This window comes from Sturnus vulgaris, chromosome 2, assembly GCF_052056855.1.
Source record: "Sturnus vulgaris isolate bStuVul1 chromosome 2, bStuVul1.hap1, whole genome shotgun sequence".
Lineage (NCBI taxonomy): Eukaryota > Metazoa > Chordata > Aves > Passeriformes > Sturnidae > Sturnus > Sturnus vulgaris.
The window spans coordinates 110978914-110994334 of record NC_142244.1 but is presented as its reverse complement, the minus strand read 5'-3'; the positions used below and the strand labels follow the sequence as shown (position 1 = coordinate 110994334).

The 15421-nt window shown below is 39.8% G+C and overlaps 1 protein-coding gene across 4 annotated transcripts in view; it reads right to left on the bottom strand.

The window, feature by feature from the left end:
* OTC (ornithine transcarbamylase) overlaps positions 1–15421 on the bottom strand; it is a 45597-nt gene that overhangs the window by 12010 nt on the left and 18166 nt on the right. For 2 of the 4 annotated variants that reach the window (XM_014876743.2, XM_088160377.1), the window contains exons 5-10: positions 14411–14564; positions 6900–7022; positions 6155–6208; positions 5894–6043; positions 5240–5377; positions 928–2562 (exon numbers count right to left, since the gene is read on the bottom strand). In XM_014876743.2, coding sequence (XP_014732229.2) covers positions 2503–2562; positions 5240–5377; positions 5894–6043; positions 6155–6208; positions 6900–7022; positions 14411–14564 — 679 coding nt within the window. In that variant the 3' untranslated portion in view covers positions 928–2502. Of the gene's footprint in view, positions 1–927; positions 2563–5239; positions 5378–5893; positions 6044–6154; positions 6209–6899; positions 7023–14410; positions 14565–15421 lie in introns of those variants that run through there. The other 2 variants (XR_015801825.1, XM_088160378.1) reach the window with 2 other exon arrangements.

Sequence of the window (15421 nt, the reverse complement as noted above, 5' to 3'; positions counted from 1 at the left end):
CTCCCAGCACACAGGCTGGGTATTGCACATGCAGGAGGGTGTAGGAGGTTTGGTGATTCCACACAGTGCAATCCAGTGCTCAGGATATGTAAAGTCCACCCAGTATTTCTATAAAGCACCAGAACAGCTCATGGTGTGAGCAGTTTGTGCAAGACAGAACAGGGACTGTCATCCTCTGCTGTAAATGTTCACAGAGGAATAGAATGAGGTGAAATCACCCTCCTGGAAATGCTGGAGCCTCTTACATGCTATGCAGCAGCTCTATGCATGTCTTATAAAAATGTCAAGGGGATTCAGCTGTCTGGCATCCTGCTCAGATTCTTGAGTACAAAAGGGTCAACAATAACCAAGATGCACATTAGCTCTAATCAGAGCACTGAGAATCAAAAGAGGAGCAGTATTGTTAAACTGTTCACCATGAAACATTTTAACAACACAGCTTTGATATTATAAATGTGCGTGACTTCACTGACAGTACATTGAGCAACACCATAAAACTGATATTAATGTGGTTTTTATGAAAGGACTAGCAAAGTGAGATGTCTTACTCTCAGGCAGCACTAAAATCAGGTCAATAAGGACATCTACAATTCTGAGCACATGAACAGCTCACCAGGTCCAAGAGGACCAATCACACTTCTACATATCTTGCTGAACTGGAACCTAATTCAAAAAACAGGACTTACTGCAACCAAAAATATACTGTATTCCATGCATTTTCCTCCACATGCTGAACTGGGAAGTAAACCATTGATTTCTAGCACATACCCTATTCCTACATCATTGATGCAGCTATACCTCTGCTGAAGTGTAAATGTTCGCTGAATTATTGAAACCCTTGTAATGTTGTAAAAGAAAATGTTAATCTTTACAAGACACACACAAATGCCTGCAAAACCAAGAAATCAATTGTAAATAGATAGATAGAAAAAATGTATCTTTATTTTCATTTCAGTGATGTGTAGCCCTGCAGTGAACTCCAATTTAGAAAGGAACTGAACAATGCTTTGCAGCTGGTCAGAAAATGCAAACCCATTTGCAGAACTTTTAAAATATTGCAGACATTGTCCCAGTATTACAGTGGAAAAAATATTTTAAACTCTTTAGAAACAACAAAGAAGGTGTTTGTTAATAGTTAACTCAAAGCTTTACACGAAATATGAAATCCATATACCCAGATATCACAAAATCTACAAATGTCATGAATTTGAATTTGAGAAGGATTAGCTGAAATGTACATTGTGTCACAGTGCAAAGTAAAATGCAGAAATTTCTGCAAAGAAGCTGTATAAGTTTCATCATGTGATGCCCCTCATGTTTGCTTAGGGAAAAAAAAAAAAGAATATTCACTTCTTTAGCCAAAATCCTGTTTGGGGAATGAAGGTCCCAGGGAGATAGGCACATAATGAACCAGTTCCTTCTGGCTGTCTCTCTTTGCTGCATCCAACTCCGTGGAAACAGCTCCATTCCAATTCCACAACAAATCCCCCTGTGCCAGCCCACAGGAATGTCATGGGGGAGGATAATGCTCACAAGGTCTCTATATTTTTGGTGTCAAACAGGAGTGGGATTTGGAGAACAGAAACAGGAGCCAGGGCGCCCAGGAAGTGCAGGCAGCCAAGGCAGGCTGCAGCACTGCTTCTACTGCTTCTTCCCAAGATCAGCAATTTAAGGGACAGGTTTATGTCTGTCATATTGCTGCCTGGAATCAAAAGACAAAACCTTCCAAACATGTTAAGAGTGGTAAGACAAAAAGAAATTCTTCAATGGAAGCTTTCAAGTGCACAAATAAGGCTCTGCTCATGCATGATACAGGATTTCTACAATTTTTATGAAGTTAATTTATTAGTATATCTAGCAGGTACATCCCATCAGAGATCAGTTGCCCGAGTAACCCACCCTTGAGTCTGCCCCTCTGGAGCTGGTCCAGGGGGGTGTTTGTCCTATATGTTGTTATGTCTCGAAAATTCTGGTGAAAAACAAGATGTCCTTGTTAAAAATTCCCTTCTTGAGAATAAGACTCAACAGAATTTCAAGAATGTGTTAGAAAGGGTTAGCTTATTGTTCTAAAATGTGAGAGAGGGCAGGAGAAGCAGTACAAACTATACAACTATATATCAAAAATCTACAAAGCTACAAATATATGAAAAAGCTAAAAATCTTTAGGCATTGATATCACACAGTGCAAGCCCCACCACACCCACATACAGATTATACCATGCCTATGCTGCTGGTAGACCCAACCATTAAGATACAACCTTGAAATGTTTTCCTCCTAAAAAAGGAGGGCCAGTTTGGAGCATCCAGATGAAAAGCAGCTTCTGCAATGGTGTTTATGGTCTTGAACATTTTCACCAGTGTAATGCAATATTATACAGCTAACTATATGGTTTTATTAAAAATCACTCACTGCCTTGGTCCTTTCTGAAGAAAATCTATGTGTTTGCAGACCATAATATTCTGCTGATGAGGAATATTTTTCTCCTGGCAGGAATCCAAGCATTAAAATGTGGGTTTTCGTAGCTGTGGTGAGTAATCAGTCAGCAGAGAAACCATGACAGCCTAGAGGAGGAAGAGAAGAAAAAATCCAATCACATTGGAAACAGATACTCCATAAAAATAAATAAGGGGGAAATATTTTCCAGCTCTGAAGCTTTGTGTTGAAAGTTATTATCCTGACAAAAACGGCACACTTAGATTTATTTGCTAGAATTTCTGATGATGAATCAGGCAAGAGCTGAAAATCAGTTAGGATGTTCTATATTGTAACTGATAGATTTTCTCAGTGTGGACAAAATATATTAATGGACAGCTTAGGAGCAATTCACACAAGCATTTAGATCAAATGCCGAGGCCTTTTTGGCATGTTGTGATGTATTCTCAGCTACTTCTAGGAGATGTTGTAGGTACCCAGACATCACAGGGGCTGGCTTGTGGATTCCAGCAGTTTCCATTAGTATCAGTGAGAGCCATGCTAGAATAAGGACTCTGAAATTTATCCCAGTTTAGCTATACTTTCTGTAGTGAAACATGGAAAATCTTCACTGAGGTTAAGAGTGTTCTATCTACCCCTCCTGCCCTGCCTGCCCAGCCTTAGGCACAGCTGTGAAATGGGAGTGAGGGGACTGTCAGCTAAATGAATGTGATATTGCTGCCACTCCCACGCCTGTGCCCACAACAAACCTGTCTTAGGATGCAATACAGGATGTGACCAAAAGTATGTATTCTATCACCATCTGTTCAAAACAGGTAGGGCAGTCATCTTTATCTTTTCCACAACCCATCCTTCCTCCAGGGAGATATCTCCTGTTAATGGGCCATTGAGTCCCAGTGCATGACTGATAAAATGACATCATCCCATTGAGAGATGCTCCAGCCAGGGGGAGGAGCCAAGCATTTCCTATCTAGATAAAATCTGAGATTTGGAACATCAGAGCAGCCTTTTTCCATTGGATTCCAGAGGAAAAACTGGACTTTTCCACATCATCACTGGACTTTCAGAGGAAAACTGCACCTTCTATAGCACCACTGCTTCAACTGAACCACATCTGTCATTCCAGGAGGATGCAGCCACCATGGAATGGGACTGCTACCAACACCCTGACTGACAGGGTGTCAGGTTGTATTCTGACTCTGTCAGTGTTTTGGGTTTGCTCTTTGTAATACTGTATTTCTATTTTAATTTTTCCTAGTAAAGAACTGTTATTCGTATTCCCATATCTTTGCCTGAGAGCCCCCTTAATTTCAAAATTATAATAATCTGGAGGGAGGAGGCTTACATTCTCCATTTTAAAAAGAGGCTCCCACGTTTCTTGGCAGACACCTGTGTTCCAAACCAAGTCAAAACCCCACCCATGCTTGGCCTTGACAAGGCTTTACCTGGTTCATATTGCTGTGATTTCACAGCAAGGTCTGACTGTACATGGTTATTTCAGCCAGCACTGGATTTGTGAGGTTTCTCCAGGGGCTGTGATCTTGCTGCCTGTCCTTCTTTACTCCTCATCACTGCCCCGTGTGACAGGTCACCCCAGGCACACAGAGGTGCCTGAATTCCAGCTGTGCAGCCCCTCAGTGCTGCCCATTCATGGCTGCACTCAGCCCCGCTTGGACCTACAGCTGAGCAAATAATCTGTTCTTCAGGATATTTGCTCTCTGTGCTGAAAGTGGCAGAAAATACTAGAAAAGCAAGACCCATACATTCATTATTTTTATAGGTTGATAAAATACAAATACAGCATTTTCCTTTCCCCCAGCCCCCCTAAAAATGTGCATGTGGAACCCAAAGTAAAGGGCTTATTTTCTTTTTTTAAAAAATAATATTTAGGGCAATTAGAAACATTGCAAAATTAAAATAAAAAATCAGAGAATTTTGTTGAATTTTAAGAATAAAACTATGAATTTAACACAAATTTGTTAGTAAATTCGACTGTGTCCAGTGTCTGAAGTTTTAGCAAATACAACACTCAACCCCTTATTTATTCATTTGGAGCACATCTAGACTTCATCTCAAAAGTATGACCCTGTCATCTCTGTTTTTCTTTTTACCTCTGAAAATTTTCACTAGGTTTTGTCAACTTAGTGGATCTAAAGCCAAAAATAAATAATAGGCTACTGAGATCTGGCAGTAATTTTTGAAATTCTAGGAATGCTGAGAGGGCAGTTATGGTTTATGTTAAATGCCAAGTGTCCTCTTATGGTTCCCATGGATCACACAGTGTTACCCACTTCATAACTTTTTAGGATCTTTTAAATCTTTACTCTTCCAGCATTTTCTCAGGGGAAGTTCCCATTGGTGTCAGCAGCAGCTTTTCCTGAGAGAAAATAAACTGGTTTTAAGTGTTTGGGAAACTATATTTTCTGAGACCAGGCCGTGGGACCTCAGCGTTTAACATTCTTTAACTGAAAAGTTGAGTTAATCATTAGAGTAAATCCAGTGATTTAATTACCAAAAAAAAAAAAAAAAAAAAAAAGACAGTTGTAGATTTCACTTAGTGATAAAACCTGGGTCAAGCAAGAGCAGATTATCACCAAAATAGATCACATTTGTGCCTAGAAGTATTCGTGCTACAATGCTGTCTATAGTCAAAATTGTGATGTGCTCTGGGGTAAATTTGAAACATATGTTTTAACATTCACTATTTATTGTGGAACCAGGTTGAATTCAAGCCTGTTGTGTGAAGCAGAACAAAATTGACCCTCACCTCCATATACTGCTGTCTTCTTTTTTTTTTTTCCTTACCATAATTGTCCATTTTCTGTTTTCAGCCTCTTGGAAAACCAATGACCGTGGAGAATAAAATACTTCATCATCAACTTCTTCAGGTTTTCTGGGTAAACAATGTAAAAAAGTCCAGTTGGAAGCAGCAGATTTTGCAGTCTGTAGATTAAAAAGCATAGAAAATAAAGACATATGTGAGGACATTAGTAAAGTCCTTAACTAGTGAAAAGGTTAACAAATTTTATATTAATTCCCACTCTGGTTACTTGGATGATGAACTCAGAAGAATTCCACAGACTTCAAAAGGATTCCTCATCTGTGAAAAAGATGGGAATATCTCCATGCAAGTCTGTAAGAGTTCAATGCTGACTTCACAGAAGTCAAAAAGTCACTTCAATTTCTCTGACTTTAGAAGGGGAGTGAAAACCCCTCAGCTGCACATGTTCTGGAGCTGGATCTCATTGAGAAGCTCTGAAAGAGGCCAATCCATATGGAGTGCATGACATAACTCAGACTTTGTTACCTCTGTGAGGTTTTTTTAGCTGGAAGGATGTTTGCACGTGGCTTTTCATGGCCCCACTCAAACTACCCCCCCAAACTCATACTTCATTGATGTTGATTCTTATAAATGCAAACTGTAAAAACGTAAATAAAACCCAAAATCTTAATTTTTACCTGCATTGTAATCTGATAACCTTGAAAGGCCTTTAGTCTTTCTTTCTTCTCCTCCTCTTGTCCCATGCTTATCCATGTGTCTGTGACTAAGACATTGGCACTGTCTGCAGCTTCTAAAGGGTCTGTTGTGAGAAGTAACTTGGTACCATACTAATGTGAATAAAATAAGGAAGATCACTAAGACAAGGAACTTCAACTTCATTTATAACGAAAATAAGCTCTATTCAAATTATTCTACTAGACTGTTTCTTAGGCTCCTACCTCTTTGGAGTTCTGTTCACTTATTTTAGTTATCCTGAGGTCTGGTTCAAAGCCCTGACAAAAGAGATTACAGGTAAGACATCATGGAGTGTGTGTGTCGGAGCCTCACTAATTAATAAGAATGGTTAGAAAAATACTTATTGAACCACTGGCCATGGAAGAAGAATATCTTTCAGAACTGTAAAACTTGAGGAAAATATGTTGATTTTGTTGAAAGTTTATTTTGGAGATAAAGTGGCAGAAAGGGTTCTAAAAACATAAGAAAAATGTATGTGAACAGCTACAGAATTAAATATATATACAATGTTCAACTTTTTTGTTCTAAACTGATTTTAAAAAACATTTTATATTGTATTACAATGCAACATTCTAAAATGCCGCACCACCAATTTAAACAAAATGAGATGCAACACTTCCACCCATCTGAAACAGGCTTAATTTTTTTTTTTTAATGGGGAGAGTGCATTGGATGACTTTGTAAGGCTTTATCAAATAGAACTGTGATCCTCCATGAGTCATATTCCTGTCACATATTCCCATTTTTATGTTGGACTCAGTAGAATCACTCCTGATTTGCATCCTAATAACTGGATCTGTGTTTTGTACCTTGATTCTGAAATAAGGCATGACTGTTTTCTGGGGATAAGTGCAGGCACGTCCAGCTGGAGCCCTTGACCAATGCCTGAGTGTTTGAGACAAGCCTGGGTGAAGTTTTCCTTCCTTTCTTCGGGCTGGTTTTCCTTACCCTGGGAGTGGCAATCCGCAGGTGCATTCCCAGCTTTGCAGCGCTCTCCATGAAGGACTGCAGGACGTTGTTGCCATCCCCAATCCAGGCCATGGTGAGGCCCTTCAGCCCTCCATAGTGCTCCTGATAGCATAGGGTTAAAATGTTTCTAAAATCATGGGAATTGCATACAGTAGATTCAGGGGGTGGAAAGAAAGGTTGGGTCTGGTAGGCCTGGGAAAGGGAACTAGGCCCTTGGAACGAATATTGAGCTTTGTTTTTTTTCTAGATCATGTGAAGCTACACCTGAGTAATCATCATATGATAAATGATATGATTGTTAAATGTAACGATTGTTTGGTAATTGAATATAATTATTGCTTAATCGTAATAAGAATCATGAGAAATGATGTAATCGTAACAAGAATCATGAGAAAGGATATTTGGGAGGCCTAAGGAAAATTACAAGAAATCATGCTTGGATAAGATCAATGTAACCAATAGAACAATATGGGTTTAATAATTAATATATAGTTATATAACAAAAAGGGTATAAAAACACGTCCATCTCGGATCCATGTCAGAGTCAGATTCGGGTTTGTACCCCTGATTCCCAGAGCTCTTCAATAAAAGCACCTGCATATCATCATTCTGTGATTACATGTTTCAACACTAACACTCCTGCCAAAGCAAGCACAAGCTCTGGGGTTACATTCTGGAGGAGCTGGGCAGGCTGATGGACGAGAGGGAGCGATCAGAAGGGTCAGTGCAAAGGTAGCTGGCTGCCTTCAAGTGCTACCTGCATGGACCACACCTGGAATTACTGCTCCTACAGGATGGTCACAGAGAGAAAGCCCTCATGTCATACAAGAACGCCCACGTGCTGCTGCTTCCCCTGGGCTAGGACACATTAGCACATTGCCATGTGGTAAGGCTCAGGCTGAGACATTCAGCACCACTGAATTTTAGCATCACTGATGTACAGCTGTTCTTTGAGCCTCATAAACATCAGTGAATGTTAGAAATCGTTAATTTAGAGACAGTCCTAATGCCTGGCATAGAAGTCCTTCCAGCTTTCCCCCAAATTGTGAAAATATCCCTATTAAGGTTTGCTCTGGCTTGGTTGCCTGTGGCCGTGGCAGTGGCCATGTCCTGGGAGTGCATCTTCACCCCCAGCTGCACAGGACAGCAGAGAGCAGCACTCTGAAAGCAGCTGTGCCACTCGTGGCCTGCAGCATTTGTTCTCCATTGTTCAGCCAAAGAGTGCAGGGATTTTTAAAAAAATGTGGATTAGCCGAACTTGAAGCAGCATTACAGAGTTAACTGTGGCTTTGCCTGATGGCACTTACAGCCTGGCCACGTGCAGTCACTCTGTCCCTCCACCCCAGCAGATAAAGTCTAAGGAGGAACAAGAGTAACAGGGGCTACATATTTCCAGAGCAGGACAATTTGAGTATCCTTAATAAGCCTTGTTTTAAATATGCATGTTTATAGGCACTTAAGCTGATACCAAAATTTTTACAAAGATGTAACCAAATTCTCCTATAAGCCTGCTCTGTAAAACTTTACCTCATGACGTGAAACAATTGCTGGAGAGCCTTTTATTCTTAGTTCAAATCTAGGCCATGCTACAATTGTACTGTAGTAGCTGGAAGCCAGACAGTGTTTCAACACTTTGGGTGACATAATTCAATGCTTGTCAGAGAGCATAAGCATCCACATTGTAGTAAGTGGCAACCTTGAAGGCAGTTGCTGAAAAGACGCCAAAAGACTGAACAGGAAAAGGGCTGGGACTACCCCCTCCTCTCTTGGCAACAGCTTGTCCTAAACAAATAGTTTGTGAAGTTGTTCCAGAGCAAAGTTATTAGCATTTCTTCCAGTGACCACAGTTTTGAGTCAAAAATAGTAGTACTTGAAATATTGAAAGACATTAAAGTGCTGTAAACATCTAAATCTGATGGAATTCTAGACTGTTCTGGTTTAAGGGCTAAAACGATGGTAATGAAAAAATACTTTTTCAGCCAAAGTTTGTTGACAGCAGGCTCATTGGCAGAGGTTGGATGCAAGGGCATTTACAGGAGAACAAATCAGGACTTTGTGGACATGGAAGTTGTTTCAGTATAACCATTCTGCAGGTCTCCAAGGATCTTTCAAAGTCCGTCCACATCTCCTAGCAATGGTGCTCCTAGGAGAAGGCAAACTGAAGCATTTATTTAAGATGTTGTTTCCATTTAGGACTTAGTGATAGCTGAGACCAGAACCCGCAGCCAGAAGCAAATGAGACAGTCCTGAGTTCTTTTCATCTCACTGTTGAAAAATAGACATCTCAGCCTTAATACTCAAAGTATTGACTAGAGTCACAAATATACTGCTGTGTTAAACAACTTCACCTTATTGCCAGCTGCTACTCTGCATTAAAAGAAGCACAGGATGTATTAAGTGCTTTCCTCTGTTTTCCCAGGCTACAAGCTGTTACAGATAAAATACGGAATATCAGATGTGTTGGCATAATGATCCTATTACACACTTCAAATTGCAAACCACGTCTGCAGTGACTACGGTATAGAGTGGACATAGCTGAACTGATTTTAATGAAGACGTTTTGCCAATGGAAGGAGTCATAGTAAGGCAGAATCAAGCTCTGTGTGTGCTAGTGGAGCCTGTTTTGTATCCTGTGCTAGGCTTTATGCTGTCACTGGTGCACTGCTGCTGTAATTCAAACCTCTTCATCTAAAGCCAGACCACTGTGACTGTGACTGTGACTGTACTGCTTATAAGCAAACACACACACTCAGTTTCCAGCAAAGATGAGATGACTGTTAGTCAGAACCAGAAAGACTGGGGGTAATACAAAAGCTACAGTAAATGAGACACACTTCCCCTCCTGCTCACTCTCTCTTTTATAGTATGTGCTTATGCAATTACACAGGTGAAGTCCTGCTAAAAGTATTTGGCCATGATAGTAATGCTAAATTAAATGAGAGACTTTACAATACCTGCTGATCACCAGAACCTCTGAAGATATTTCCCCTTTGCATTTCTTCATAGTTGTTACAAATTTTCTTATATTGATGTAGACTTTACTCCTGCATGTGTGTTCTGCAGTTTCACTCTACATTTGGAACACAACTCCTAGTAAAGCCACACAAAAACCCAATGTATTTAGAAAGTCGAGCCCTTCTCCCTTATGAAACCTCTTTGGCAAACTAGTAATTGTTGTTGTAGTGCCATAAAACTTGCCTGTGTTATTCTCATGAAAAATCCCAGCTAAATAAGTAATACCAATTTTACATTCAATTTTCTCATGCTGGATAAAAATAAGTATGCTCAGTGATTTGACCCTGCTATATGTGTGGAGAAGACTGGGTTAACTAATTAGGGACATTTGTGTCTGTCTCTGCCTGGACTTGCTTCCAGCGAGACTGAAACTCTGACACCATTATAGATTAATTCTGAAATGTTTGACCACAACTGTCATAACAGCCCTCAATTAAAACAAGGTTTTGAATAATGAATCAATAATCTGTCAAATTTTAAAATCAAATGCCAGGGACTAATCAAAGCTTCAGCCCTTGGGAGACAGTGCAATCCAGTAAATGAGAAAGGGGGCAAACTTGGATCTTCTGGCTTTCAAACTGGGCTTAAGGCAGATGCTGGGCCAGTTATCTTTCTTACTCACATGCTGACTGTTGTCATGGTTATTGATACAATCTATTTTAGAGGATCAGGACAGATAACAGCTGGGATTTCTAATTGTTAGAATAATAAAAATGATAATGGTGAAAATTTGAAAATTGTAATAATTTGAGGTCTTGGGGTCACACAGCAAGGAGAAGTTGAGAATATATTGTAGCCCTTTTCAAGCTGGACAACATTATTTGTTATGCTATTTAAAAAGAAATCACCAATGTATTTCTTATACCAACCATTGCTTTCTGAAAAAGAAAATTCCCCCCAAAGCAGTGACATAAAAAGCTAGTGGCATATGGATCCACTCTAATTACCAGTCTGGCCATCCTGCAGTCAGCTACAAGTGAGCTGATTTGGCCAGTGACATTAATATCAATTGAATCAATGTCAATACCCAGGCTGTCTCTGGAATACAAATTGTGTGATGCTGCCCTCCAGCCACACCAGCAGAGCAGAAGCTGAGCACAGCTCCTGCCCAGGACATCGAGAGGCACTGGCTGGACCCAGCACTTGGCTGTTACAGCACAAGCTGGGCAGTAAAGGGCTCCGTGTGTGCTCGCAAACTCATATCTTTAAAGGCCAAATCCTCAAATCCCCAAATCCGGTTCTTTACATGTTTGCAACCATTTTGAGTGGGTTATGACTCAAGCACACTCAATTCAACACAACCTTTAAGAAAGAAGGCAATGTATATATATGCTAAGAAAAATGCTTGTCTAGATAATAGAGGCATAATAGAGGGCATTAACCCTCTATATTAACACAATATTAAAGGACAGAGCCAGCTTAGACTTCAAATATGTGAGGGGATCCAGGTTACTCAGGAAGAAGGCACTGGGCAGGAGGATGCTGAACCTGAGGAATCCCACCCCAATATTCATAACAGGAGCACACTGCATGATCTGAAAAGAAACACCCTGAACATTTCCAGGATGACAATATGCCCTGAATACAGAATGAGACTTGACAGCCCTGAAAATAAACCAGCTGCATTGTTTGGTGGATGCAATGGACTCTACTAAAATAACGGTACTAAAATGCACCTGTGAAAAGGGAATCAGAAGCTATAAGCAAGAAAACATTTTTCCAAAATAAACCATGCAATTATGTAGTTTCAGACCTAAGAGAAAGTACTTGAGGAGGGTTCAAGAAGGCGCTCAACAAAATTAATAGGACATAGAAAATGAAAGAAGAAAAATGTGCTAAGCATGAAGAGGGCCAGAGAACATGTAGAGCTCCACTGGAAAACAGAGAAGGAAAAGAAAAAAGAAAAGAAAAAAAGGGACATTTTGGGTATGTACTGACAGCAAGGAGGAACAGATCCAAGCAGAAAAATATTTATGGGGATAGGGAAGAGACATTTTTTAAAGAGAAATAAGCTGCACAAAATCTGTAGTTACATTTAAATATTAGGCTAGCAGTCTGTGCCTCTACTGTAGTTTGCATATATGTATAAATCAAATAAATTGCCTTTGCATTGCACAAAAATAGTCTTAATATTATATATGGACTTTCAACTCATTTAAAGAATCAGTGGCACCATTCCACATCTCTGTATTAATCTTCTTGCAGGCAGTACTTGGATGATATCTTGCTGAAAATCCCATGAGAAGCTTGATTGGGGTAAGTAGCAGGTAGACCTTGTGGCTCACACCTCTTTAAGAGTTAATCTCACTTCTGCAGCCTCGTAAAGTTCATTATATGATTAAAACATTGTTTCATTACATGCCACTCCAGCCTTCTCCAACTCACTGTACAATGCCAAGAGGAAAACAAGGGAGCAGAGGAACAGGTCAAAAAGGAAGAGTTCAGGCAGTGTCACCATCCACAGGGAGCTGCTGAGAGCTCCCCTGCCTGCCCCTCTCTCCTGGATAAGAAGGCAGGGATGGAAAGTGAATCAGCAACCAGCAGTGCAACATGCCCTTGGCATAGCAGGGTGGCCACCCAGCTGCCCTATAAAGATCTCCTGACAAATTTTGGGCTAAGGAACATGCTGGGAAGAGTCAGTGAGAGATGGCCAGATGGAGGAAATGGTGCTCTGCTTATTGGGCTGACTGTGAAAGTGCTGCAAATTTTAAAAGACTTGCATGTCTGTTTAAAAGCTGTGCCATTCCTTGTGGTCTCTGTAAGTGTTCATGACAGCTCTCCATGTCAAATACATCTTTTGTTTGAGCACCAACTGCTACGGACCTGTTTCTTCATCACCAAAGGCATCCTTCCCTGGTGTTTGGTGCAGCAAGGACACCCACAGCTGTTGGTGCTGCCCTTGGTATTCAAACCAGGGAAGAGTGCAGCCTGGGGGCTCAAATTCACCTGGAGTTTCTCACAGGGCTGCCCTATAGGAGGATGCAGAGGAGGAGGAGCAGAGGGTGATCAGCAGGGCATGTTCTCACCCTGCTGTTTCCCGTAGGCTTCCCCCTAAGGTCAGTGGAGAAAGAAATGCATCTGCAGAAGGTGATTGAGATGCTCATTGGTCTCTTTCCATTAACTGGAGGGGGAGTAGAGGGCAATAGCACTGTGAGCCTGGGTGCTGGAGTCACTGGTCTAAATCAAACCATGTTTAGGGCCAGAGATATCCATAGTTGTGTGGGCTGGGAGTTGCAGGTTGTTCCTGAAGGGTGTTACTCACAAGTGATAAAATGCTAATTAATAAGGTGTTTGCAAGACAGAACACCCCACAAAACACAACCAGAAGTTTCTCCTAACTTGTATTTGCACAGTGTTTACAACAAAACGATGACATTCTCATTACAGCTTAATGTCTTATGCAATTTGAGCATTGAGGCTGGCTCAATGTGTTCTCACAAATCTCCCTTGTCTTGAGGTCTGTAACCATTTTAGTCTCAAGTTCATCCATTTTTGGTGGTGTCTTCACCAGGAATATAAAAAAATTACAAAAAAATACTTAGAATAAAAATGTGATTTTCACCAAACACATTAATCTTTCAGTATTTAAGGTTTAAAGCATGAATAATTTAATATTACTCTCACTAGATCTTTCCCACACACTGAAAGTCCCATAGCAAAGTCCCCAACAGCTGAGAAACATAGCTGAATGAATCAGGAAATTATTCTGCCCCACTGTTTTCAAGCAGTGTGGTTTTTATTCATTCAGAAAGTAAACAAGGTCAGAGGAGTTCATCATAGCTGTCAACCAGCCCTGCAGTATAATAATCTTTTTTATAAGCTAGATCCTCAACTGATTGTAAAACCACATAGTTCTTCTGTTCACAGATAAACATCTGGTATTCTGTGTGTAAAATGTTATCCTGTTGTCAGATCCACTATTACAGTAGATAAAAATAAAAAAATATTATCTCTTTTAACTGTTCTTTGATGTGAGCAAAGTTTAAACTGGTTGAAGTGGCTGAACACTAAGCATTTGTACTGGTAACATTAACTGTCTTTTCAAAACAAATTTGTTCAACCAATTTCCTAATATACAAATAATGATTCCTTTTAAGCTGTCCATACATTAGGGAGGAATCAAGAGCAAACTACTGAGTGTTTTTAAGTCAGTGGAAAAACTTCTGCTGACTTTGCCTGAGCCAGATTCTCATCTATGTCTTGATATGTACAGCCCTCTGTCCATTCTTTGAGTTGAAGACTAATTCCAATGAAATATTTAATTTTATGCTTGAGTCCCACTACAGCTGACAGGACTACATGATTGTTTTAAATTAAACAGGTCCTTAATTATATTGCTGGATAAAGATCTCTTTAAACAACAAGTGCCATGTAATTACTAGTTTGAAAAACCTAGGGATAAATGGTTTTGAAGCTGACTTCCCCAAATACTTACTAAGAATTAGCAAAAAAAGAAAAATTGTTTATATTTTTACCTGAAGAGTTAGGTAATCAGCTAAAATCTGAAGAGGATGGCATAAATTGGACAATCCATTGATTATTGGGATCGTGGCTTCTTTTGCCATTAGGTCCAGATCATTATGGTTATAAACTCGAGCCAAGATTGCATTTGTCATGCTGGACAGCACCCTGGAGATGGCAGAAAATACTCAAGTCAAACATAATAAATATACCCCTATTGCACTCTTCACCATGCAACACATAAATATTAATGAGAAATGGTAATGAATCAATATTTCTCAGCTATCTGAATAATTTATCATGCCTGCAGAACAGACTCAAATGTTGTCTTTTAACAAGCTGCTAATAAGTAAGAAGTTTCACTTCCTAACACTACGATAGTAAGTAAATTAAAACTGCTTCTCTATTTTATATTCTTTTCTCTTTAGCATTTCACAGTAGATGGAACATCAATACATGCTAAGCTCTCTGAACTAAGATAAGAGATTGTGTGATGCTGTAACATTTGAAGAATTTGATAACCTCAGAAGAGATAAGGTATATGATTTTTTTTCAGTCCTTTAGCAAAGAGCAAATGGAGCATTGACTGAATAGTATAGACTCAATGGTAGCCTGGCTTTGTGAGGGTCAGCAATACAGATCTGTCATAATTGCTTACTGATCTTAATAAACACAGAAACAGAACAGGCTGGGGGTGTTGGCTTTCTCTACCTACACACCTGTGTATTGATTCACATGGTATCAGCATTCAGGTAATGCCCAAATTTCAAACAGTACAAGGGAAGGTATTGCAGGACCCTCTGGACCACTCTGGCATTAACCTCATTTTGCTGAAGTGTGAAAGACACAGAGATTAGCATAGTGGATTAGAACAATATACTCTGAATTTTTTAGATAAATTAAATATGGATTGGAGCTCTTAATTTCTCTGCATTTCTGTGTTTTAATCAGGCCCCGAAGCCTGACTTTGAAGTAGCATTTTGTGTTTTTTCGTGTTATCTGAAATAGGACCTTAAAACAAAACA